The 27133-nt window shown below is 37.7% G+C and overlaps 1 protein-coding gene across 6 annotated transcripts in view; it reads right to left on the bottom strand.

Annotated features, from left to right (window-relative positions):
• Positions 1–27133, bottom strand: part of FOXJ3 (forkhead box J3) — a 190886-nt gene that overhangs the window by 99229 nt on the left and 64524 nt on the right. For 4 of the 6 annotated variants that reach the window (XM_032431498.1, XM_032431484.1, XM_032431528.1 and 1 more), the window contains exon 2: positions 17168–17228. In XM_032431498.1, the coding sequence (XP_032287389.1) occupies positions 17168–17211 (44 nt within the window). In that variant the 5' untranslated portion in view covers positions 17212–17228. Of the gene's footprint in view, positions 1–17167; positions 17229–27133 lie in introns of those variants that run through there. The other 2 variants (XM_032431508.1, XM_032431519.1) reach the window with 2 other exon arrangements.

Raw genomic sequence — 27133 nt, 5'->3', positions numbered from 1 at the left:
AGGAAGAACTTCAGCTAAGATTTGAAGAAAGTAAAGATCTCAACAGGCTAGAAAAAAATTGGTCCCTAGTTATCAAAGATACCAGGAGTAAGAATCACTCCACTGCTGTGCTTATCTTCATCAGTTCTGCTAGATCAAATTTGAACTATAAAATATCTATCTTAAATTTAAACTCTGAAAAAGTGGGGCTTCTGTCTGCAATTTACTAAATTTTACATATTCTTGGTAGTAAGGTAAAAAGTGCTTCCATTGTTGGTGTGTCACCTGGTTGCCACAGCGGTTCTCCATTAAGCACAAAGAACACAAAAAATGACCATTAGGTATGACCAGATCATCAGTAACTTTAGAAAGAAACCTCTTAATGGAATGGTGATGACAGAAGTCCGCTTGTATAAGAGAACAGATGGTGGTAAATTTAAGAACAGCATGGGAGGCTCTGAGGAATCTAGTTATGGAAATCTGGTTAAGAAATGTCAGGCCCTCATTACCTCACCTCATTCCAAAAGCTTCCTAGCTGGCCTCCTAGAGTCTGATTTCTTACCACTCCTCTCTGCTAATCACCTCCAGAGTCCATGCATACACTCCCAAGAGAAATCTATCAGCACTGTTTTCATGTCATTGTGCCCGAAAACTTTCAATGGTTCCCTTTTTCCTATTATACTAAATCTAAACTCATTTTCAACTACTGTAGTTTTTATTAATCTTTTATTAATCCTTCTCTAAATTCCTGGAGCAATTATAACCTCAATTTGGCATTTACCATGCTGTTTCATATGTATAATTGCATCATATGCCTAAGCTTACTACCCTCTTCCCCCACCTCCCCAGTGAGAACAGTGACCATACAACTAATACTTCAGATGCTACCTAACACCACACCAGGTACATGTTATCTGAAAAATAACATAGTATTTGGATTAAAAACATTCCTTTCTGGAATGTCTTTCCCATCTAACACTGCCTAGCTGGCTTCTACTTTTTTTCAAGACTCAAACCAAACACTTCCCCCTCCAGAAAGCCTCGTCAATCCACTCTTATCTTCCATCTCCTAAAGTGAACTAGATCCTACTCCCATAGTAATATGTCAACACCTCTCTATCCCAGGACTTATACAAGATTATAACTATATCTATCTCCCCAGAGACCATGAGCTCTTTGGAAGAAGAAACTTTCTTATTCTTTTCTCTCTCTCCAATCCTTAAGAATATAATAAGTGAAGGGTCAAGAAATAATGGTTAAATGATTGAACAGTTACTAGCCAATGAAGGTGTGGGTGTGATCCTTCCCAAACAAGTGAAACCATACACACTGACAAGCTAAAAGGAAGAGGCAAAAGAAAAAAGGACTCAATAGCATGAGGTAAGGATAATCACAGGATTGAAGTCCTTTATGAATTGGAAAAAAGTATGACTCAGACTGACAAGTAGCACTAAACAGGAACAGAGACAGTTCTGGAATAGCAGAGAAAAATGGGAAGATAGAAGCAAAGATAAAAAGATAATGTTACTTATGGGAGAAAGCAGGGCATGGAAAACTCATGTCTTAAATCTATGATGATATTTATTGCTCAAAAAAGTTTCATGACGAATCTCATGAAAATGTAAACAGTATCAAGATATAAAAACTCAACATTAAGCCATGAGATGGGGAGAGGGGTGGGGGTTCTAATCCCACTTTATGAAACAGTGCCACTAATAGGATCCCAAATAAGCTTTCTAGGTACTTTAACATATTGCTTGGCCTCCCTCTGCAACCTCCCTAATTCCCAACAAGTAACTAAGGATTACTCAGAAAGTCTTCAAGTTTTCAACAGTGTTATCAGAAAGGGGGGAAAGTAGAGATACTGCTGGCTTCCTAAATAAAGGTAAGAAGAAGACATCAAGGAAAATAAGAATAATGAGGACAATGATGTCGTGACCTAGATATTCCTGAATCCTCTCACTCTATTCCTGGCACTTGGCATTTCATCTTAAAAGACTTAAGAAAAATCACAAGAGTCATCATAAGACTCATAAGAAAAACTGAGCAACTAAAAACTCAAAAAGAAATCCTTATAATTACCACAGCAGTAATTCTGATCATATGCATCTCAAGGAATACACACACACACATTTTTTTTTTGAGAGGGAGGGGGGAAGAGCAGGGAGAGAGAAGAATCTTAGGCAGGCTCCACGCCCAATGCGAGACTGCCCAGTGTGAGACCGATGCGGGGCTCCATCTCACATGACCTGAGCCAAAACAAAGAGTTGGACGCTTAACCAACTGAGCCACCCAAGCGCCCCTATAGATATACTTTTTTAAATATATAACTCCTGTTACAGAATCTTACCACCCAAGGCAACCAGAAGTAAGGTCTATGGCAGAAACCATTCAGTGCCACCTAACATCTGTTTTTATCTTCTTCCTGAGGAATACAATCTCAATTTCATTCTGGATGGCATTGTGCCTCCTGCCATTCCTGCTCTCTGAAGACACAATAGCTACTGCTCCAGTGTCATCTTTGATCATAAGGTGATCTTTGGAAGTGCCATACACTGAGGATATAGGAGCAAAGAGAAGGAATCTGGATCCCTGAGTTCTTTGTCAAACTGTGAAGCTGCCATCTGAGCCCTGAACTGCCTACCTTCCAGACTTATGTGTTTACCGTAAAAAGATATCACCAGTGGATGAATGCAATTCTTAACAAACATGAAATTTGGAATAAGGAAGTGGGGGATACAAGTAAGAGAACCTAAAATAAGACACTCTTAAAGGAGGAGTTGATGAGGCAAACATTAACTCTGATATTGCAGGTTGGAAAACTGGTGACCTTCTTAAAGAGTGACAAAGGATTTGGTCAAATTTGGCCATCTACAGAAGTTAGAGAACAAACCATATGCCAACTAAGGCTATGGCAAGGAGAGAAATATAGAAAAAATTTAGAATGTTGGCATGCGTTGGCTTCTTCTTGTCACTTAAAACAAAATCCTGAGAGAGAAATAAACTTCGATTAGAGTTGCAAGCAGAGAGGGAAAAAAATGCAGATTTGCTAAGGGAGGTAACTCCCTGCCTATGGCCTGCAATTTAAGCTAACAGTCCTATAATTTAAAGCCTTGCATAGCTGAAAAAACACCAACTGCTTCTGAAGTAGCAAACTGAAATAATTGAATGGTAGCTGCAAAACTGCAGCCTTGGCAGTAGAGAAGACTGGTATCTTGCCACACAAAAGCAATGTCATAAGGGTGTTGTCTTTCCACCCATGATTTCCACCATTGTTTCAAATGGCCTCATCAGAACCATCTTTCCCTCAGAAGCCAGAAGACGTCAATGAACTTGGATGGGGAAAAAAAGACTCTTCATTTCCACTAACTTGTAACTGAAATTTAGCATTTCCTTTAATTATGAAATTAGACAACAAATCATAGTAGCATTAACAGTACTTGTGACTTTGCCACCAATAAAAATCACAAATGTATTCTCACGTGCAAATGTTGCAGAATCTCAACTTTTAATTTAAACTTAACTACTTAGGGGCGCCTGGGTGGCTCAGTCATTAAGCGTCTGCCTTCGGCTCAGGTCATGATCCCAGGGTCCTGGGATCGAGCCCCGCATCGGGCTCCCTGCTTGGAGGGAAGCCTGTTCTCCCTCTCCCTCTGCCTCTGCCCCTGCTTGTGTTCCCTCTCTCGCTGTGTCTCTGTCAAATAAATAAAATCTTTTAAAAAAATAAAAATTAAAAAAAAATAAACTTAACTACTTAAAAATTATGCTAGTATATTAGACTTGCCACTAGATCTTTCATTTAATATGTTAAAAGCACACATTACTATGTTTCAAAGTTAGTATTTTGCTAACCATATTTCAATATAATTGGTTTCCTTTATAATCCCAAGTACTTTATTTTGTGAATTTTGAGACATTCTGAGATGGATCCACAGGTTTCACTAGACTGTTGAAGGGGTTCCATGGCACCAAAACAAGACTGGAAATTCCTGCGGTAAACGGAGCACAAAGGGCACAGTCTTCACATTGAAAAATTCTGTCTGGGCAGGCGTTACGGATCAAAGCAGCAAAAAGTCTAGAAACTAAGTATTTTAAGATAATTGTATGGGAGGTCGGGGGAGACAAAGAGACCAGACTGCAAAAGCCTCTTAAGTTTCCAAAATAATACCCAAGCTCATCAACAAGAAGTGAGCTATAAAAGCTGTACATTTCCCAGAAAGGGCATCTTCACTAATATCCATCTCAGATGTGGTCATGGAAGATAATGGACAAGGTAGGATCTTTCAGAAGGCATAGGAGACAATGGAGGCCCTACCAAAGAGCAAAATCAAGGAACTTACTACACTGTCAAGGAGTCACTGTCACTTCTACCCAGTAAGATTTTATGATGCACTAATGACTACTGAGTGTTTCCCATTATCCCCTTTTCTGAATAATACCTTTTATTGCTGTTATCCTAATCATTCTCCACCACTACATATTAGGTAGAATGTAAATAACTCATCTGGTTTATAGATCTTTGATCCACAAGAAGCCACACCAGGATCTGATGAAAGAGACTGTACCTAAAGAGCTTAGATTTCCAGCTAATTATAATAACTGGATGAAACTCTGGGTTGTCTCTCTTGAGAAAAGAGCAAGTAAGTTCAATACATAGGAGAAAGAGTACATGTGAATATTTTTGTACCCATGGGGCAAATCGTGGTGGAAACCTAAAAAAGAAAATAATCTACTACAGATTGACTCTATATTTTATAAGCATAGGACATAAAATTTTAACTTTTAAATGAGGTAATAATTTAAGCTATTTCCAAGCAAAAGCAGCTGGTGTTACTTTAGTTTTCATATACCAGCAAAATCAAAGTTTCTACTCTTAGTTCAATTTCAGCAAAATTAACAGCGTCCTACATTGGAAAAGGTATGATTTAGTAATTAAGAACACCAGGCTGCTGAGCAAGTCTGCCTGGATTAGAATCCAAACTCTTCCACTTTAAGCTATGTGACCTTACACAAGTAAATTATGTCTCAGTTCCCTCGTTTGTAAAATGAAGATAAAGACAGTACCCAACCCAAAGGATTGCTGTGAGGATTAAATGAGTTAATGCATACAAAGCACTAAGAATAGTTTCTAACACACAGTCAATAATTTTATTACCAAATGCATACTCTTCAGAACTTTCTAAATTTTATTTCATTTTTAAAAAAGATTTTAAGTAATCTCTACACCCAATGTGTGGCTCAAACTCAACCAAGATCAAGAGTTGCACACTCTACCAAATGAGCCAGCCAGGCACCCCAGAATTTTCCAAATTTTAAATGGTTGTCACTCTTACTCAGTGGTTTTAGACTTACATGTCCTAAATGATACAATAATCATTTAGCAGCCTCAATGGAAATGAGCCCCTCATATTTACTCTAAAGTAACCCAGAAAGTATTAGGTTTTAAAATTTTGTTTATAGACTATATATGAGAATTGAGAACATACTTTTCCCCATAGAAATAAGATGATATGATGATTCCTGAAGCAGCCCACAAAATCCTATTATTCCATAAAGGAATTCCAAGTCAACAGTTCTTGAGTATAAAAGCCCCAGTCAGATATCTTGCAGCAGAGAGACAAAGGAGTAACATGGAAAAAAAAGAAATAAGCTTTTCCATTTTCCTGGTGCAAGACCAGCTTAATCCTGACAAAATTTCAATATGGTTTATATCTGGCATACTTCTAACTACTTTCTATACTTTGGTTCTCCCATCTCACATGCCCTAAGCCTCTAATATTGGCCCCCAATGTTGGTATTATAAACTCCAAAATTACTTGCTCTTCTCTTCCAGTAAAAACTCCCAGCTTTTCAAAACAGTTGATCTCTGCTCCATTTAGGAGAAAAATGGACAGCATCAAACTAATCTCCACGAAGATACTTCCTATAAGCAATGACCTTTTTAAAAAATAAGCTGAAAAATCCTCACTGGTTTGAATTGAAAATACAGGTGGAGGAATCATAATTTAGGAGAAGGAATCCAATAAACAAATAGTAGGTCACTCTTCAAACCTCTTGACTTTCACAACTTCTCTTCCCCCTTAAAATTCCAAGAATATTCACAACACAGCTAATGCAAAAATCCGGGAGATTTAGTGAGACAACTGTCATTTGTAAAACTATTGTGATTTCAGAGCTATTTATCATAAAATCAGAGATGAAAAAGAACCTCATTTGGTCATTTCTTAAAGTCCTGGTATTACCTATTTTGGAGACTAACAATATTCTTTTTTTTTTTTTTTTAAGATTTTATTTATTTATTTGAAAGAGAGAAAATGAGAGAGAGAGAGAGCACATGAGAGGGGGGAGGGTCAGAGGGAGAAGCAGACTCCCTGCTGAGCAGGGAGCCTGACGTGGGACTCAATCCTGGGACTCCAGGATCATGACCTGAGCCGAAGGCAGCCACTTAACCAACTGAGCCACCCAGGCGCCCCGAGACTAACAATATTCTTTAAGATCTCCAAGGGAGGGGCGCCTGGGTGGCTCAGTCGTTAAGCGTCTGCCTTCGGCTCAGGTCATGATCCCAGGGTCCTGGGATCGAGCCCCGCATCGGGCTCCCTGCTCGGCGGGAAGCCTGCTTCTCCCTCTCCCACTCCCCCTGCTTGTGTTCCCTCTCTCGCTGTGTCTCTCTCTGTCAAATAAATAAATAAAAATCTTTTTAAAAAAAATTTAAAAAAAATAAAAAAAATAAAAATTTACTTGGCAATTTGTAAATATGAATTTTTCTTTACCTCAACTTTCAACCCACCACTAAGCAGATACTTGATTATCAGGTTCTCTTCTCAACTTGAAGAGAACAGAGTACTTATGACTACCAGATTTCAAGACTTACTGTAAAACTACAATAACCAAGACAAGTGGTTTTAGTAAAAGGACAGACATATAAATCAACAGAACAGGGTCCAAAAATGGACCCACCCATATATGGCCAATTGATCTATTATTATTATTATTATTGAAGTATAGTTGACATACAATGTTATATTAGTTTCAGGTGTACAACATATTGATTCCACAATTCTATGTTACTCAATGCTCAATACAGTAAGTACAGTCACCAGTAATAACGTTACTACAATATTACTGACTATATTTCCTATGCTATACTTTTCATCTCCATGACTTAATTTATTTTATAACTGGAATTCTATACCTCTTAATCCCTTTCACTTATTTTACTGGTCAACTGATTCTTGATAAAAGGTGCCAAGACAAGTTAGGAAAGACTTTTCAAAAAATAATGCTGAAATAACTGGTTATCTGTATGAGAAAAACATAAACAATGTCCCTTATGTCACATCATACACAAAAACCTGCAAAGTGAGTTACAGAAAGTAAAAGTTAAAACTATAAGACATCTAGAAAAAATCATGAGAGAAAATCTTTTTAACATTTAATTAAGCAAATATTTCCCAGATAGGACATGAAAAAAAAATCACAATTCATAGAAGAAAACAATTGGTTAAGTTGGACTTTATCAAAATTAAAAGCTTCTGTTCTTCAAAAGACACCACTAGGAAAATGAAAAGACAAGCCACAGACCGGAAGAAAATGCAAAGCATGTATCTTAAGGATTTGTATCTCAAGTCCTTTGTATTCTCAAAACTTAATAATAAAAAACACCCAATTTTTTTAAATGGGCAAAAGATCTGAACAGATACCTCAACAAGAAGATATGTAATGGTAAAGAAGCACATGAAAAGATGCTCAAGATCATTAGTCATTAAAAAATCACAAATTAAAATTATACTGGGGTATCACTACATACCTATTAGAACTGTACCCAGTGTTGCCAAAAATATGGAGCAACTAGAACTCACACACTGCTAATGGGAATGTAAAATGGTACATCACTTTCAAAAACAGTTTGACAGTTTAAGAAGTTAAACCTTAACCTACCATATGATCCAATTATTTCATTCCCAAGTACTCACCCAAAATATATCGTATGTCCACACAAAGACATACATATAAATGTTCACCACAGTAAGTACAGTCACCGGTAATAACATTACTACAATATTACTGACTATATTTCCTATGCTATATTTAAAATAGCATTTTTACTTGTAATAGCTAAAACTGGAGAACAATCCAAATATGCACCAACAGGTAAATGTTGTTGCACATATAACCGATGAACCAAAAAGGTATGAACTATTTTTTTTTTTAAAGATTTTATTTATTTATTTGAGAGAGAGAATGAGATAGAGAGAGCATGAGAGGGGGGAGGGTCAGAGGGAGAAGCAGACTCCCTGCTGAGCAGGGAGCCCGATGCGGGACTCGATCCCAGGACTCCAGGATCATGACCTGAGCCGAAGGCAGTCGCTTAACCAACTGAGCCACCCAGGCGCCCAAAGGTATGAACTATTGATGCATGTAGTGACACCGGTGAATCTCAAGGTAATTATGCTAAATGAAAGAAGCCAGACAAATAAAAGGATAATACTATACAGTTCCAGTTCTATACAACTTGAGAAAATGCAAACATACATTTAGGGACAGAAAAGCAGATCAACTGCTATCTTGCAGAAAGTGACAAGAGGGCACACAGCAACACCAGGAAACTTTTGAGAATGATGGATATATTGTGATTGTAATTTTATGGGGGGGGCTTATCAAATCATACTATATCAATTACATCTCAATAAAGGTGTTTTTTAAAGCTGTTTTATATATATGTGTGTGTGTGTGTGTGTGCAATCTGGAGTAGTTAGGATTTCTCAGCTAAGACACAAAAAGAAAAAAACATAAAAGAAAAAAGAAATTGGAAGGAAAAAATTTAAAACTTTTTTGCTCTAACAAAAAACTTGCATCCAGAATATTTAAAGAACTCTAACAATGCAATAAGATGACACTAACCAGTTTTAAAATGTGCAAGATTTGAATAAAGACATACAAGTAGTCAATAAGCACATGAAAAGATGTACATCATTAGTCAACAGGAAAAGACAAATTAAAATCACAATGAGATACCACTATATACCCATTAAAATGTTTAAATCAATTTGAAAACCAGTAGTATCTTCCTTTATGAATTTAGTTTAAACTCCATAGGTTTTATCTTTTTTTTTTTTTTTTTTTTTTTTTCTTTATTTTTTGAATGAGAGAGAGAGAGCATGAGAGGGGGGAGGGTCAGAGGGAGAAGCAGACTCCCCGCCGAGCAGGGAGCCCGATGCGGGACTCGATCCTGGGACTCCAGGATCATGACCTGAGCCGAAGGCAGTCACTCAACCAACTGAGCCACCCAGGCGCCCCTCCATAGGTTTTATCTTGATATCAATAACAAAAATAACTACATTTGTGCTGTAAGGTAAAGCATGGATGATTATCCCCATTTTATACAGCTTCCCATCCAGTGATCCTCTGATTACATTGCATGGGCTTCTTGGGGTTTTATTTTTTTAATTATCTATAGGCCTACCTGTAATAAAGAAGCACCATCTTTTTCTCAGACTCTACCTATTCAAATAGTCTCATCTTTCCATAACTTCCAATTGTGCTTTTTTACATAGCTAATACATCACTTTCCAAGTTCCAAATATACATGGGGGACTGTAGAAAGTGTTAACTTTGAAGAAAGCGGTTCCTATGCTTAAAATCTCCATTCAGGGGCGCCTGGGTGGCTCAGATGGTTAAGTATCTGCCTTCGGCTCAGGTCATGATCCCAGGGTCCTGGGATCGAGCCCCACATCAGGCTCCTGACTCAGCGGGGAGTCTGCTTCTTCCTCTCCCTCCGCCTCTCCCACTGCTCATGCTCTCTATCTCTGTGTCTCAAATGAATAAATAAAATCTTAAAAAAAAAAAAAAAAATCTCCATTCAGCACCATAACCTTCAACAGGGACCTGTCCGTAAGCACCTATCCTTCAGGCTCTCAAGTAAGCATCAGTATGGGGCAAAATAATTTTTCTGTTGTCCTTTTCTTTTGTTGTTTCTAGGAGAATCCTGAATGCTAGTAAGCACATAATGAGTATGTATTCAATATGTATCTGTCAAACTACACAAAACTGGAACTCTTAGTCCAATTCCAAATCTACAACTCCAAAAGGAAGGTGAGAATCAAGTCTCCCATTCACTACCCATATGACTATAAGGAAAGGGTCTGAATCCTAAAAAACATTCTCTCTTGAAATCCTAACTCTTTTCACCCAACACTGGATACATGCTGCTTTGTATCAGACACTTCCTGTAGTATTTTGCCTAGCTCACCGTGCCCTATCATTGAGTTGTCTCCATCCCCAGGGCCCTGAAAGTCTTACCTATACCATAGCTATATGAGTACTACAACAAATTAAAGGATGAGAACCAGGGCTGACACCTGACCTAAGTTGTTCACCTGAATTTTCTTCCTTAGGAATTCAGAATTAGGACTGAAATGGTTTGGTTTGGTCTCCTGAATAAAGAAACTATGAACTTGAGAGGTACAGGATGCCCATATGCCAGAAAGGTAAAGAAAGCTGGTTTGTAGAAATGAAGAAATAAATTACAATCAGAGAAAAGCAACAAAGAAGAAAGTATACTGCCTAGGTTCCTAAGAACCTGAGTTCTATCCCCTCAAGAGATCCAGCTATCCCTCAGTTCTGTGAAATACCCCAGTATTCTCCACAAATAAAATCCCTTTCTGTTTTGTTTGATATATCCAGTGCTGGTTTCCTTTACTTGCAGCCAAGCAAAGCTTGACTAAAATAAGTTTACTAAGTCAAATCATAACACTTTATTTTTCAGTATTATTTTATACCTTAAACACTGTTGAAAGGTACAGATTTTATATTTAACTCCTCTTTTACTTTACCAATATACCCAGTAATGCTTTTTATTCCCTATTACCTCTGATATTATTTCCCCCACATATATGAATTCATGACAACTCAAATTTCTCCACCATCTCCCCATGAAAAAAAAACTTTCATAAGATTTTTTTTCAATTTTATCACTAGTTTTCTATCACTTTTTTTCCTGTTTCCTGCATTGATATTTTCCTTTTCTAATTATTTTTATGGTATCCTCAATTAAGTGGAATATTTTTGACATCCCTCATTTTAAAAAAACACCTCAAATTATGATGAATACTGACAGCCAAGAGGCAGAACTTTGTGATTAAGAGCATGGGCACTGGAGCAAGGCCTACATATGAATTCCAGCTCTGTCCCTTTATTCACTGCATGTCCTTCAGCTAAGCTTAACTTTTGTATCTCTATTTCCTCATTCATGAAATGAGGTACCAAACTTATAGAGCTGTTAGAGGGATTTAATTAATATACTTTAAAATGCTTAAATAATGCCTGGTCTAGTAGTGAGAACACCATAAAAGCCTAGATATATCAAAGTCAGTATTTAGTCACAAAAGTAACTTTTAATAATATGTCCTTAAGTCAATGACTAGTCAACGATACTCTTCAATATCTAATACTCAGAAATGGAAGCCCTAGGGCATTCGGTCATCTTAGATCAAAGATTAAATTACATTTAGGATGCTCTAAGCCAGCACTGTCCAACAGAACTTTCTGCAACAATGGAAATGTATGTGTGCTATCCAGTATGCTAGCCATTAGCCACGTGTGGCGCCCCTTATTTTTATTTTTAATTAATTTAAATAGCCACATGAGGCTAGTGGCTACTATATCAGACAGTAAAGCTTTACAAGATAAGCCAGAGGGGCACCTGGGTGGCTCAGTTGGTTAAGCATCTGCCTTCAGCTCAGGTCATGATCCCGGGGTCTCGGGATCGAGCCCCACATCAGGCTCCCTGCTCAGCGGGGAACCAGCTTCTCCCTCTCCCTCTGCTTGTGCTCTCTCTCTGTCAAATAAATAAATAAAATCTTAAAAAAAAAAAAAAAAAGGTAAGCCAGAAAAGTTCAAAATATGTTTAGAAAAGTTTCTGTAATTGTCAAAATTAAGAGGGCTTCTCATTACTCTTTAATTGGAATATGCCACACCTAAACATGCAAATTGATTCTATCAGTTCCCCACAAAAGCTTGATAAATATGGTAACAATGAACTATGGCATGATAATGCAAAAGCTATTTTTGCCACTGTGTGGGAGAGACCTAATAGCATAAAATTATGAATATAATAAACATGTAATATTCAGGGGCGCCTGGGTGGCTCAGTCGTTAAGCGTCTGCCTTCGGCTCAGGTCATGATCCCAGGGTCCTGGGATTGAGCCCCGCATCGGGCACCCTGCTCCGCGGGAAGCCTGCTTCTCCCTCTCCCACTCCCTCTGCTTGTGTTCCCTCTCTTGCTGTGTCTGTCTCTGTCAAATAAATAAATAAAATCTTTAAAAAAAAAAAAAAAAAGTAATATTCAATGTCAGCAACATCCTTAGCCTGAAGGCCAGTTGCAAACCTGAACACTACTGGTAGATACTCTAGAATCCAAGAATTTAGGGTGAAGGGGAAACAGAAGTGAGAAAACAAATCCCCATGTTCTTGAGCCGACAGCAAAGGATACAAATCTGTCCTTTTTTACTCTAAAAATGATGATCCCTTTTGCTTTCTACTAATGAAAAAGAGAAAAGAGGAAAAGATATGCCAGGTGACTTATGTATATATTTAATACCATGAATCCTAACAGACCAGTGAGGTAAGCATTAACAACCTTACTACAGCAAAACTGGGAAAAGTGAAGTAACTGTCCAAGATCATATGGGTAATATGTGGCAGAGATTTAAAACTGTATCTACCTAATTCTAAGACTACATACCACAGCTGCCTTAACAATACCAAGCCTGTTACTAGAAACAAGGCAGCAAGAGGTCTTAAAATAAATCCACCCTTCTCTGGTCATTCTAAATAGCAGGGTCATCAATATCAAGAGAAGAGAAATGAGGAAACAGATGGACAGGAAATTCATCTGGGACACTAACGCATGAGCTTGTCTAGTGCTAAAATATCCCTACGTGTTTCCTAGTATATCCTAAACAGACAGACTGGATCAATAATAAAAGGCATCTTTAAGGAAGAAGCATAACAGGGTCACCTGGGTAGCTCAGTCGATTAAAAGGCCAGCTTGATTTTGGCTCGGGCATGATATTAGGGTCGTGGGATAGAGCCCCATGTTGGGCTCTGTGCTCAGCAGGTAATCTGCTTGAGGATGCCCTCTCCCTCTGCCCTCCCCCAGGACACGGCAGGGTGGGGGGAGAGGGAAGGAGGGTGCACGCACACTCTCTCTCTAAAATAAATAAATAAATCTCTTTTTAAAGGGAGAAGCATAACAAAAAGGAAAAAGCAAGTGCAAAAATGGGTAAAAATAGAAAAAAAAAAAAACAATAGGAAGAAATCTCAGGTAGAAGGTAGTGTCATCAGAAACTACTTACAGTGCTACTGATAACCCCCAGTGTCCCAGGATTTATATAAACGTGAACTGTAAAATCAATCCTCTAATAAATATCAGGCAATGCAGAAATGCAGAAAGGGCCTTGTTTGAACAAGTCTAAAGAAACATCAAATTTTACTTTGCTTTAATCAAACCAAATTATAACAACAGTCTATTGCTACAACATGTGAAAGAAGTAGGTTATATACACATGTGTGTTTACTTGTCTACATAAAGCAAACGTTCAAGGAAGTTTCTACTTTTTTGGTAAGCTTTTGCTCTTACTGAATCTGTACATGGAAATAAAATACAGGTGCATCTCAGGATTCAAATCCATCTTATACAAACTCAGGAACCAAGCAAATTCGGCTAAATTTTTAAGATTCTATTGTTTGATAGAAACTGCATTAATCATCATCTGAATTCTCACTCTTGTTATCCAAAACTGAGGAACTGAACAGATGTAGAGGACTCACTATTCACTTATCCAGACTCTTACTATCCAAACTCAGGATATGAATGCAATAGATTCAGATTGCAAGGAATATCTATGAATCTTACATCAATTTTTAATATATAAATTCACATGATTTACAAAATTAGGTTTTTTCTTCTAGCAACATATAAGTATTTTACTAAAATCACATAAACACTGGATGCAAAACAGATCTGAAAAAACATCTTTTTATACCTACTTAGTAGTTTGTTGGAACAAGTTATTAAGTCATTGCCTCTCAGCTCCAAACCTCCATCCCTACTTCCCAATCTGCTTAATGATGCTGAAAACTGGGACTCTGCAAACCATATTTGTGCTTTGCCAGGTGGTTTCCTATAAGACTCTGCCAAGAGGGAGCATTTAAAGATGGACTGAAACCCTGGAGATGGAAAAAGATACTGGTGTCTTCCTGTCTATTCTTTGGGCTTCACAAGAGCATTACCCCAGCAAAGATTTCTTCATCCCCACAACAGGAGATCCTCCCCATAGTAGTAAGTGAATCCAGTTTATGGTTTTCCCAAGACTTGTGGAACTATCTTCATCATACCCCAGTGAAAGACACAAAGACCAGTCAATACCCATTCCTCAGGGGTCTGGGTCTCAAACCCATGGGACCCCTCTTTTAAGTTCAGACACCAGCACCAGCCATGTAGTGCCTTCTCCTCAAAGGTCTGAGTTTTGGTTCTACAGAACCCTTCCTCCTAAGTCTCTAGGTTTTCCCTTTGGTCTCCAAGCCCTTGGGTTGGTAGATGCTTCTTAAAGTGTCTCTCTCCATGATACTTAGTCTAACAACTTTATACATAGTTAATGATTCTGTTAAAATCTCTCTGTTCAAACAAGTGGTGTGATTTCTGCCCCCTGACATGATCCTGACTTAAAAAAAAAAAAAGTCTCATTATATGGAATATTATATTGTTACAGTAAGTTTTGCTAAAATTCAATGCTACCTATACTAACAAGCAAAGAAAAAGTGTCAATTAAAAGTAACTTATTTAAATTAAAGAGTATATCTTGCTATCACTACAAAATCTTTTGCAATCATTCTTTTAAAGAAAATATGGGGTGCTTTTTCTAATTCACACATAGTATCTACTGGTATAGAATTACATAATATAAAGACATTAACAATGGCTCTCTACCTTTCCAAATTTTCTACAATAAACGTATTACTTTTCAATACATAAAATACAGCAAGTGAAATTTTAAAAATAATTCTAACATATTCAGATTAAATATCCAGTATCATCTACAAAAAACAATACTTGTTTATTAGCCTAAATACTTAAGGGTGGAGGGGGATTTAATCCAATTTACTAACTACTCTTTCCTACCCAACAAATTTTTAAATGTCACATACTTCCATTTCACCCCCACCTTCATTTACACATAAAATGTTCACTCCCACTCTTACCTATGCCTACAAATCCCTACCTGACTACCCATTTCCTCATTCCCAGCCACATATCCAGTTCCTCTCCACCAACACATATACTTCCTATTTTCAATCTAGCCATTTTCTAGATATACAGATATTATAACACAAGATATAAAGGTAGTACATACAAGAGAGGCATGGCAAACAAGCATTCATCAGTGGGTTTGAGTTAAGAGTTCCAGCTCTATTCCTATTTGGACAGTGTTGTTGGGGAGGCCATTTCTGGTTTGGGGAAGACTACAGAAAAGTAGACTAAAATTTATTGTGGTTTTAAGTAATCCAGGATTCTCCCCCATCACCACCATCAAAAAATAGTCAATCTTTTCTCCTCTTCCTTATATCAAATTCAATGCTTGCTTCCAGTTACAAAAGAAAAAAAAAAATCAGGGGCGCCTGGGTAGCTCAGTTGGTTAAGCATTTGCCTTTGGCTCAGGTCATGATCCCAGGGTCTTGGGATCGAGTACCGCATCGGGCTCCCTGCTCAGCGGAGAGCCTGCTTCTCCCTCTCCCTCTGCCTGTTGCTCCCCCCGCTTGTACTCTCTCTCTCTGTCAAATAGGTAGAATCTTAAAAAAAAAAAAAAAAATCAATGACAAACAATGGTTTTCTATCCACACATTTAAGAATAGCAACTTTCTGCTTTATAGATGGACCATACAGAATATTACAGAAATGAAAGATGTATATAAGGATACTAAATAACCCAACTCAGACACCAGAATACTAATTAAATACTAAATGTATAGCTACAGGCACAAAAAATTTGGTTCAGAATATTGTTCCTCTAACACATAAGGCAAGTCTCCTGCCTTATCAGTTCCTGGATTCCCTCTGCCAGGAATGTTCATACTCCACATACCCAAAATCGAAAAGTCCATCACTCTCTGATTTTCAAATGTCACCATGTCAGTAAAGCTTTCCTTGGCTAAAATAACACACACCCCTATATTTCCCATTCCCCTTCTCTATTTTATTTTTCACCTTAGCCCTCATCACTGTCACTAACATACTTCTTGTGCTCGCTTTAGCACCATATATACTAACAGATATTTCTTGTTTATTAACTGTCCCTTCACCAGAATGTAGCTCCATGATTATAGGATTTTTATCTGTTATGTTCACTGCTATCGTCCTAGCATTTAGAATAGTGCCTGACAACATATTAGATGCTCAATATGCTGAATGAATAAATAAAACACCTAGCTGCAGCAGTTACATGTGACCAGTAGATACTGCCATCAACGCTTCACGTTCTAATCTGAAAGATTTCAATTAACAGATTAGATTTAGGTTATTTTTTCAAACTGTGCTCTGGGAACTGCAACAATCCCTCAGGGGCAATTGTGAGGGTAGAATATTAAAGCCTAATAAGCAAGCAGAAAAGTCCTGTGTGTATCTGTTTTATTCACAGGATTTCATGTAAGATTTAATTTGCAGAAAAGATTTAGCAACTTCAAAAAAATCTAAGACTACTGGGTTGTATACAATTTAGTTCCTACTTTTTAAACTTTACTATAAATGAGGATAATCTAGGTATCATGTTTATATCATCATTTAGAAAGAGATAAAAACTAGCACCGAGTCTTATTTAATCTGCTACAAAAGCAATCAACTTTACTGTGTATTTTCTAATTAAAACATGTAGAAAGCAGAATATTTTAAAAAAGACATGAAGTATAAAAATTTTGGTTATTCCATATACAAGAACATATGTAAATTCACTAAGTGAAAATTAAAATCCAAATCCCATTACCACAAATATCTCTGTAGACAAAAGTATCTCCCAACCCATCAAACAGCACTGTCTGACAAAACAAACAATATTTTATTACGAAACTCACCTTGAAATTCATGGCGTAACTTTTAAAACATTACATGTTCAATAAGGAAAAAAAGAGCACTCACCTTAATGAAGTTACAGATGGACAAGCCTGTCCATACAAACCCATCTGGCCACAAAGAGAATCTGAAAAGTAAAAAAGAGTTAGTTAGCAGAAGCTCCAAAGTAAATTAAACTAGAAGATTCATTTCTAATTAAAACAATCTGAAAACAAATAGAAGGCTAAAAGATTCACCACTATCTGAACAAATACCTGTAGGAATCAAAAATACTATTAAACAATAAGAGGAATTATACTGAAGAAGACAGACATACCAGGAAGCATAAAAGAAATAGACACACTATAACTGTAATATCCAAAGGAGGTGAAAACTCATATAAAATTTAACAAATTGTTATGCCTGTTATACAGAGAGTGTATCCGAGCTATTTAGTGGAATCCTACTGATTCCAGAGAAGTGCCTAAAGGAAACCGAAGAGCTGAGTATGCAGGTTCCCATCCCCACATAATTGTCCCCCATCCCATCTACTCTTCAATCAAAGCAGTGTTATCTTTATTGGTTTTATATACCAAAATTCACTAAGACTTCATGTGAAGAACAGTTCATTGCTTTAAAGAAAGAAAGTTAAAAATAGCATTCAAATGGAAGGAGTTTTGAATAAGAAGCTCTAGGTTCAAGTTCAACTATGACACTATGAGACCTTGAAGAATTTATGTAACCTCACCGAACCTCAAATTCTTCATCTGTAACTTAGGGATAAATACTGCCTATATAATTTTATTCACTCATCAGGGACAAATTGCAGGTTTGTTATTAGAATTAAATAACTCAATGAACAAATGCAAAATGGTCTATTAGCGCTACTACCTGGCACAAGGTAGTACTCTACAAGTAGCATTTAGGTAACAATGTCTACAGGTAACATGAATGAGAGAAGTTGGAACAGCATAAGCATATATGTATGCATACACTGCACAAATGGTGAAGATTATGTGCAACTAAAGAAAACATGTTCACAATGAAGGGGATGGATCGGCTGCTAGTCCCAGTTCCAGCCAACTGCTGCTAAGCAGGATTGCAAGCCCAATATTCTAAGAACTGATTTTTCAAGAGAAGCAAGGTATCCAAAATTTTATTTGGAATCTCCTGATTTTTCTTTTCTAAATACTATGTGGACCAAACAAAACATTAGGTTCTGTCTATAACCTTTAATCTAGAGGCTGAATTGGGTGGCTCAGTCGTTAAGTGTCTGCCTTCGGCTCAGGTCATGACCCCAGCGTCCTGGGATCGAGTCCCACATCGGGCTCCCTGCTCGGCGGGAAGCCTGCTTCTCCCACTCCCCCTGCTTGCGTTCTCTTTACCGAAAAATAAAAATAAAATCTAAAAAAAAAAAAAGATTTAAAAAAAAAATCTAGAGGCTGAACAAATTCCCAACATCTAATTGTTCCTGCATTCACTGGAGAGAGACAAGGCACTTATTCCGTTTTTTTTTTTTTTTTTAATTTTATTTATTTATTTGACAAAGAGGACAGCACAGGCAGGGGGAGCGGCAGAGGGAGAGGAAGAAGCAAGCGGACCCCTGGGATCATGACCTGAGCCGAGGGCAGACGCTTAACTGACTGAGCTACCCGGGCACCCCGAGACAAGGCACTTCTATTTCTGCTAGAATGACAGAATAGATAGCTTAATCAACATGTCACTGAAAATTACAAACATTGGATAAAACCTTTTAAAATCTTTATATATTAATCAATAATCCTGAAGGAAAATAACATCCGATCAAGGCCAAAAACTAAATAGAGAAACTAAAGAAGTATGCAGGGTACTGAAAAAAGCTTTCATTCACCTTCAAGGCATTTTGCCAAACCCTATGAATTTCAGCTTGCACTCAGAAGGCAAATGGGGCCCAAGGTTCAAGAAGCAAAGTCCAGGTGTTACCCAAGAGATAGCAAGGAAAACTGTTTCTTAACCTTGGCACTGAATGCCAACGAGGGGATGGGGGACTATGATTGCAGTAAAACGGTATCTCCCCTGATATTTATAACCATAAGCTGACTCTCACCTAGATTATAGTTTAAATAGCTTCAGGGATGCCTGGGTGGCTCAGTCGTTAAGCGTCTGCCTTTGGCTCAGGTCATGATCCCAGGGTCCTGGGATCGAGCCCCGCATCGGGCTCCCTGCTCCGCAGGAAGCCTGCTTCTCCCTCTCCCACTCTCCCTGCTTATGTTTCCTCTCTCACTGTGTCTCTCTCTGTCAAATAAATAAATAAAATCTTAAAAAAAATAAAAATGAAAATAAAAAAAATAAAAAGCTTCATACTTAGAATTTTGTTTAGGGTAGTCCTAGAATGGTAATATTCCCCACCCATCCTTGAGAAAATCAAATATAAACCCTCCTCTTCCAGGGGAATCTGCCTTTGATCTAGGCCTAGAACTCTCACAGATAAGGTACCAAAATAAATAAATTCATGGGGCGCCTGGGTGGCTCAGTCAGTTAATCGTCTGCCTTCAGCTCAGGTCAAGATCCCTGGGTCCTGGGATTGAGCCCCACAATGGGCTCCCTGCTTGTGCTCTCTCAAGAGCACTCTCTCTCAAATAAAATCTTTTAAAAATTAACTAATTAATTCACAATTAAAAAAAAAAAAAAATCACAAAACCCAGAAGGGGGGGAGATCACAAAACCCGGAAGGAAACAAGCCACTCAGAGAAAGATATAGCTGAAACATCAGTTTGCAGAATCAAAACCTCCAAGATTTCCAGATACGGTAATTACTAGACACTTTACTGTTTTACTTTATGGATGATTTAACTACTCCTGTTTCAATTACCTGTATGAATCTCGTATCTGTATCTCTAACAGGGATCAATCTCCTAATCTACAACCATAAATATCTAACAACATTCCATCCTGGAAAACCCAAATCTGTCATTCCAAAACAAAATTCATCATCTCTAACATATTCCCATCATAAAATGACACGGTCCTTTTATCTAAGAATGGCCTTCTAGCCTAACTCCTTTCTTTGCCTTTGTTAAAACAGAACACTTCTTTCCAATTCTGATTTCTATGAGGAATGACTTCCCTAAACACTCCTAGGCTCTTAGGCCACTCCTCACCAAAAAGGTAAATAACTTGGTTACTGGGTAGAGCTAACTCAGGACTACATCAGGACTCTACAGGCAGTGATCTGGATGCACCTGCTCTGTTGACAATAACAATCTACATATCAGGTGGGCCATCCCATGGTCTAGATTGGATAGGTGGGGATAAGAGAATGCGGAGAGTGAGCTAGCCCATTTGACTTTTAAAACTAAATCACATTTTTTAATATTCTACAATATCAGTTTTAGCAAAAACAAAGGTAACTCCTCCAAAAGTTACCATATGACCCAGCAACTCAATGCTACACACGTGTGTGTGTGTGTGTGTGTGTGTGTGTGTGTGTGTGTGTATAAAATCCTCTTGGGGATGGATAGACAGATACACATACACAGGTACATGTGTGTGCATGCCCAAGAGAATTTAAAACATATGTTCATAAAAACTTGCGCATAAATGTTCATACAGCAGTATTATTTATAATGGCCAAAAAGTGGAAATAAACCAAATGTTCAACTTATGAATGGATAAACAAAATGTGGCATATCTACACAATATCCATAATATACAATATTATTATTCAGCTGTAAAAAGGAATGAAGTCCTGTTACATGCTACAACATGGATGAACCTTGAAAGCCTTATGCTAAGTGAAAGAAGTCAGACACAAAAGACCACATATTTGGAAAGTAGATTAGTAGTGACCAAAAGTCCCTAATAAAAATCTTAAAAAACAAAAAAACAAAACCTTCAGCATAAAACCAAATTCTATGCCTTAAAATGGTAAACTTTACAGTATGTGAATTTGTATCTCAGACTAATTTTAGGGGCGCCTGGGTGGCTCAGTCGTTAAGCATCTGCCTTCGGCTCAGGTCATGATCCCAGGGTCCTGGGATCGAGCCCCATGTAGGACTCCCTGCTCAGCAGGAAGCCTGCTTCTCCCTCTCCCACTCCCCCTGCTTGTGTTCCCTCTCTCGCTGTGTCTCTCTTCTGTCAAATCAATAAATCTTAAAAAAAAAACAACTAATTTTAAAAGCAGTAATATTTTTTCATCTGTTGCTTCTTGTTAAATTCCTCAGTTCAGAACTTACGCAAGGGAAAAGGATCTTATATTCTGAGTCCCCCAAAACATCAAAACCCTTAGGATCCCCAATTAGTTACCATTTACTACCAACTCTAGCTCCCAGATATCTTTCTAATCTGCTTTAGCCTCAATGCCTTAGTTTCAGTTTTCTCCATTTTTAATCTAGATTACTGCTCCTAAATGGTGAACCCCAGGCCGGTTAACTGAAAGAACAAACATCTGCCAATCTTCTCCCTACCCAGCAAATGACCAGCAACATGGAAATCTCACAAAAGAAAGCTAAAGTTCACAGTTCAGTCAGGAAAGTCTCAGTGTCCTCTGAATTACAAACTCACATTTCTGAAGCCAATTATAGTTGAATAATTATATTAACTCGTTCAATTATATCCATAATTTACAGTTTGAGTTGGTGCCAAAAGCACCTTGTAGAATTTTCTCCAAATCCTTTAAAAAATCAACATATAAGAAAGTTTGTGTAAAATGGCACAACCAGAATATGGGTAGTAAAAAACAGCCATTCACTGATGAGTATGCTCCAGTAAAAGCAACTGTACTACATACCATCACCAACACAAGAGTATGGAATTCCTTTTAATAATATAAGCAGTCTTCAAGTGTATATTATATTGAGTTACAGGGGTACCTGGCTGGCTCAGTCAGTAGAGCATGCGACTCTTGATCTCAGGGTTGTGAGTTCGAGCCCCACAGTGGGCACAGAGATGACTTAAAAAATTTTTAATAAAATAAAATAAACTTAATTATAAACTTACTTCCATTTAGGAAGCAGATGTTTAACAAAACAGTAGTATAATAACGCATTATTTGGGAGCCGGAGGTGATGAAGAATTTTGAAAAAGCTCCCAAGAAATTCTTTTTTTTTTTTTTTAAGATTTTATTTATTGAGAGAGAGAGAATGAGAGATAGAGAGCATGAGAGGGAAGAGGGTCAGAGGGAGAAGCAGACTCCCTGCTGAGCAGGGAGCCCGATGGGGGACTCGATCCCGGGACTCCAGGATCATGACCTGAGCCAAAGGCAGTCGCTTAACCAACTGAGCCACCCGGGTGCCCCGCTCCCAAGAAATTCTTATCTTAATTCTTATTCTCCTCTCTCCCACCGACACAGGAATATAATGCTTTATAGTTTACAAAGAACTTACAACATTCATGACCTTGAGTCAAGACCTAGACTGGAATCCCAATTATGACCTTAGGTATACTGTTAACTTCTCTAAGGCTTAATTTCCTCCTCTCCACAAAAGAGAAGATCCATGCCTCAGTTACAGTGACCATAGCCTGAATGAAAGCATCAGCATAATATCAGAAAAAAGAACTACAAGTTTGTTGAAAATAAATGCTACAGCACTAGAGGTAAGAAACTATTCCTTCTTTTTTTTGTTTTAACTTCTGAACTTAGACCTGTCTTTCAAAAGAAAGTATAAAATTCACTAGCATCCATGAAGAAACAACCCCTTTGACTCATGTTACTTAACTGAGCATTGTGACTTGTTATACCATTAGTCACAGGTAATTATTAAAGCAGTCAAAGAAATAACCTGTCTTAATCAGCTTGAACAGAAGAAATCTGCCAGAGGAAGGAGTAAGGGGAAAAGAATCCTGCTGAGTGAGTAGCAATCAGCTGCTCATCTCACCTCCACTAGCTACACCTAAAGGCAGTGGCACAGCTTGAGCTAGAAAGTGAGATCTCAGAGTCCTATGCTCTCAGAAAGCAATTAAAATCATGTCAGAATGATCAATTCACCACGGGAGAATTAAAGGAAGACGAGAGGCCAAACTTAACTCTGGAGAACTAATAGATAATTAAGAGAAGAGGAACTAGTTTAAAATAAAAATAACTTGAGAAAATTGTACTGGAGATGGCTGCAAGTGACTTAATGCACAGAAAGGCAACATGTCGATTAAGATGGACACACACTGAAAAGAATATTGGCTTTCATTAGAAGATCATTAATAGTATAGAGGGTGGGTTTTGTGTCCTAGTGAAAGCAAAAACAGACTGCAAAAGGTTAAGAATTAGGGGAGGGGAAACAGAGGTTTAGCTACAAATTATATAAAATGAAGATAAATGTGAAGTGCAATAAGGTCAAGCAGAGAGGAATAGATTAAGAAATCATAGAAGGTGAAGAATATGTTAGAACGTTCATCACACTGTATCCCCCATTACCCTGTTTTCTTCTTCACAGATCTTGCCACCAACTGATAACGACTTCTGTTTTACTGTTTCTTCCCCACTGGAATGCACATAAAAGTTTGTTTCATTCTGTTACATCTCCAAAACCTGGTATTTACAGTTAGCTGTCACGTTTGTTCAATATATGAATAAACCAGGTTCCTCAAGAGCTGGAAGAAGAGAGTACACTTCAAATAAGAACAAGATCTGACTGAAAACTCACCAGACCTTTTAAATAAAGTCTTCCATCAAATACTTCTCCCTACCTCAAGGCAAATAATTTAGAACCAATCCGTAGTTAGAAGAGCAAGTTAAGTGTCCAGAATATATGAAGAACTCTTAAAACTCAATAATAAAAAGATAACCCAATTTAAGGGCGCCTGGGTGGCTCAGTCGTTAAGCGTCTGCCTTCAGCTCAGGATGGAGCCCCGCATCAGGCTCCCTGCTCCGCGGGAAGCCTGCTTCTCCCTCTCCCACTCCCCTTGCTTGTGTTCCCTCTCTCACTGTGTCTCTCGCTGTCAAATAAATAAACAAAATCTTAAAAAAAAAAAAAGATTTGGGGATACAGCTCATAGGTAGAGCATTTGACTGCAAAAAAATGGGCAAAGATAAAAGTTACTAAGATCTACAAATGTCCAATAAGCACATGAAAAGATTAGTCATCAGGGAAATGCAAATCAAAACCACAATGAGATACCAGTGCAGCCACTTCAGAAAACAGTTGAGCAGTTTACTAAAAAGTTAAAGAGAGAGTTACCATATGACACAGCCATTCCACTCCTAGGGTATATACCAAAGAAATGAAAACATTCATTCACAGAATAATCTATACACAAATGTTCACAGCAGCATTAAATCATAATAGCAAAAAAGTGAAAACAATCCAAATGCCCACTAGCTGATGAATGGATAAATAAGATGTGCTATATCCGTACAGTGGAATAGTAGTTGGCAATAAAAAAGGAATGATAACATGCTACAACATGATCCTTGAAAACATGCTAAGTGAAAGAAGCCAGTCACAAGACTACATGATTCCATTTACATCAAATGTCCAAAACAGGCAAATTTCTATTAGTAGTTACACTGTGGATCAACAGTTACATTAAATTAGATTAGTTTCTTAGGGTCTGAAGAGTGGGGGAGTAAAGGGGACTGACTGGGTATGGGATTTCTTTCAGAGAGGAAAATGTTCTAAAATTAGACTGCAGTGATGGTTACACAACCCTGTGAATACATTAAAAAACATTGAATTTCACCCTTTAAATAGGTGAACTGTACAGTATATGAATTCTATCTCAATAAAGCTTTTAAAAAAAGAGCAAGTTTAGAACTCCATCACACAAATGTTCTTGTTAAGTTCCTGCTTCTTCCCTCACTAGTGCCACAGGAGCCACCCCCAACCCCCAAACTGGAACAGGAAAGGGAGAGTAAAAGTAATGACTTCACCAGAAAGCAACGCTACTAGAGCAGTATTCTCAAATCTATAACCCCCTGAACCCCTGAAGTGGTTCAGGAAAGTTTGCTGGTGAGTTCCACTATTTCCAAACCATACCATCTATTAATTAAACATGTTTAATGAAGATACACTTATGGTTCATAAAAAAAAGAATTTATACAAAATTCTACAGAAAAACATTCTACTAGTATCTACAAATCAACTATTTAGGTTATACCTCTCTCCTCCTAAAACAAAACCAAGACCAGGTCTTGTTATTCTCTAAAACAGAATATGAAAAATGCCTGCCAAGCAACAATCGGCTTTAGCTTTTTAAGACTGTTTTAAGACTAAAGAGTCTGAACTAACTGCCTCTTTCCCCTCCATAGTTTAGGTCTGGTGTCAATCAAACAGGTGGTAAATGTGGGGGGAGTGGAGCTTCTTGGCCAAACATCGCAGAGCTATAGCTTCTCCCAAACCCCAAACCTTACTTCCTGCAATTTATGTAAACAGATCACAGGCCACCCTCTTCAAACCAAATCATAACCCAAGCAAATAACACAGGATTCTATTTCTGGGTCTGTCATTAACCCACGGATAATCCTGAAGCTTCAGTCTCTCTACTTTGCTCAATAACTTAACCACAATTTCCGGTCCCAAGATCATATTATGTGGTCTAATAAAGAACTTTTTCCCAATTTATAGATTTGTTTTTATGGAAAATCTGACAAAAACATATTAAATTAAATCATATTATATGTTTAAGTCACTTCTATTGAATGTACATGAAATACGAAAAATTCAAAAGACTGTTCACTCCAAAAATGTTGAACTCTTCTATTTTAAACTTTTAAAGGTATTCACTAAACAGAGAGAATAAGCTTTCAGAGGGCTGGAGGGTTTTGAGGCTTTAAATTTAAACTGAGTTATATTTAGAAAGCCAAGATGCCACCTCTCTGGATCCTGTATCTTTATCTTGGGCATTTGATTCATGTGCTTTGCCTGGTGTAATTCAAAGCAAGAGATCCTACCATATCCCTGAAAAGTAAACTGAACATATCAGAATGTACTGATTACCAGAGGAATGTCACGCTGTATTGCAACTGAAAAGATGGGAAGCTACAGTCTCCCACTGCTAGAGCTGTTCAACAAAATAAAAAATTACCTGTCTGGTCCCCAAATCCAGTCTACAAACCACTGCCAACTTTATAAAAACCAATTCTAATAACCCATTCCTGAAAACCCTGACTCAAGAGTCTAGGGTGAAACCTAGGGAATCTGTTAAATAAAAGTATCTCAGGTAATTCTGATACACAGCTTAATTCAGGAACTATTGGTTTAGGACAAGGATAGCAGAAAGGTTTCATATCATTTACCAATTATGCTCAATAGATAATAGCTACCTGAAGTGCTACACTGAGGAGGTCATGTCTAAAAACAACCAGTAATTATAGTAGTTTGCCATGGACAAAGTGATGGGGAAGTGGCCACATGCAAACCACATTATCTATCTGTGATTCAGACCACTGAAAGGTTAAGGCGGCTTCTGGGGTAAGAGAAAAAGAGACTTAGATCTGGATTATTTACTTTTAACTGGCAAAAGCTTTAGCTGACTCTGGGAGGGTAGGAGGCAGCAAGAATAGGCCCACTGGCATATGTACCAATACTCTCCATAAGTACTTACTAAGCTTTTCTCTCTCAAATAAATAGATAAAATCTAAAAAGAAAAAAAAAAAGAGCACCTCTCTCTCTCAAATAAATAGATAAAATCTAAAAAGAAAAAAAAAAGCACCTGGGTGGCTCAGTTGGTTAGGCGTCTACCTTCAGCAAAGGTCATAATCCCAGGGTTCTCAGCAGGGAGTCTGCTTCTCCCTCTCCCTCTTCCCCCCCTGCTCGTGCTCCCGTTCTCTCTCCCTCCCTCCCTCATTCTCTCACTGATAGATAAAAAAATCTTAAAAAAAAAAACAAAAAAAAAACCGCTTCCCAGTATTACAGAGAGAAAAAAAGACAAGGCTTCTGCTCTCAAAATGCCAATAATCTTGTTTGAAAAATGAAAATTCTGCATAATTATATATAAATTTAGTTTTAAAAAAAAAAGGTTGTGCTTTGAGTTCCATGTTAGGTAAAGGTGGGAGCTAGTGGGAAGACTGAGTACCAAGCAAAAACAGTATAATTTAGGTTGATTCAAGAGGAAATCAACTGGGGGGGGGGGGGGGGGGGG

Source organism: Phoca vitulina, unplaced genomic scaffold (genome assembly GCF_004348235.1).
Source record: "Phoca vitulina isolate PV1807 unplaced genomic scaffold, GSC_HSeal_1.0 scaffold2, whole genome shotgun sequence".
NCBI lineage: Eukaryota > Metazoa > Chordata > Mammalia > Carnivora > Phocidae > Phoca > Phoca vitulina.
The sequence above is the reverse complement of the archived record's forward strand: the minus strand, read 5'-3'. Positions and strand labels throughout refer to the sequence as shown.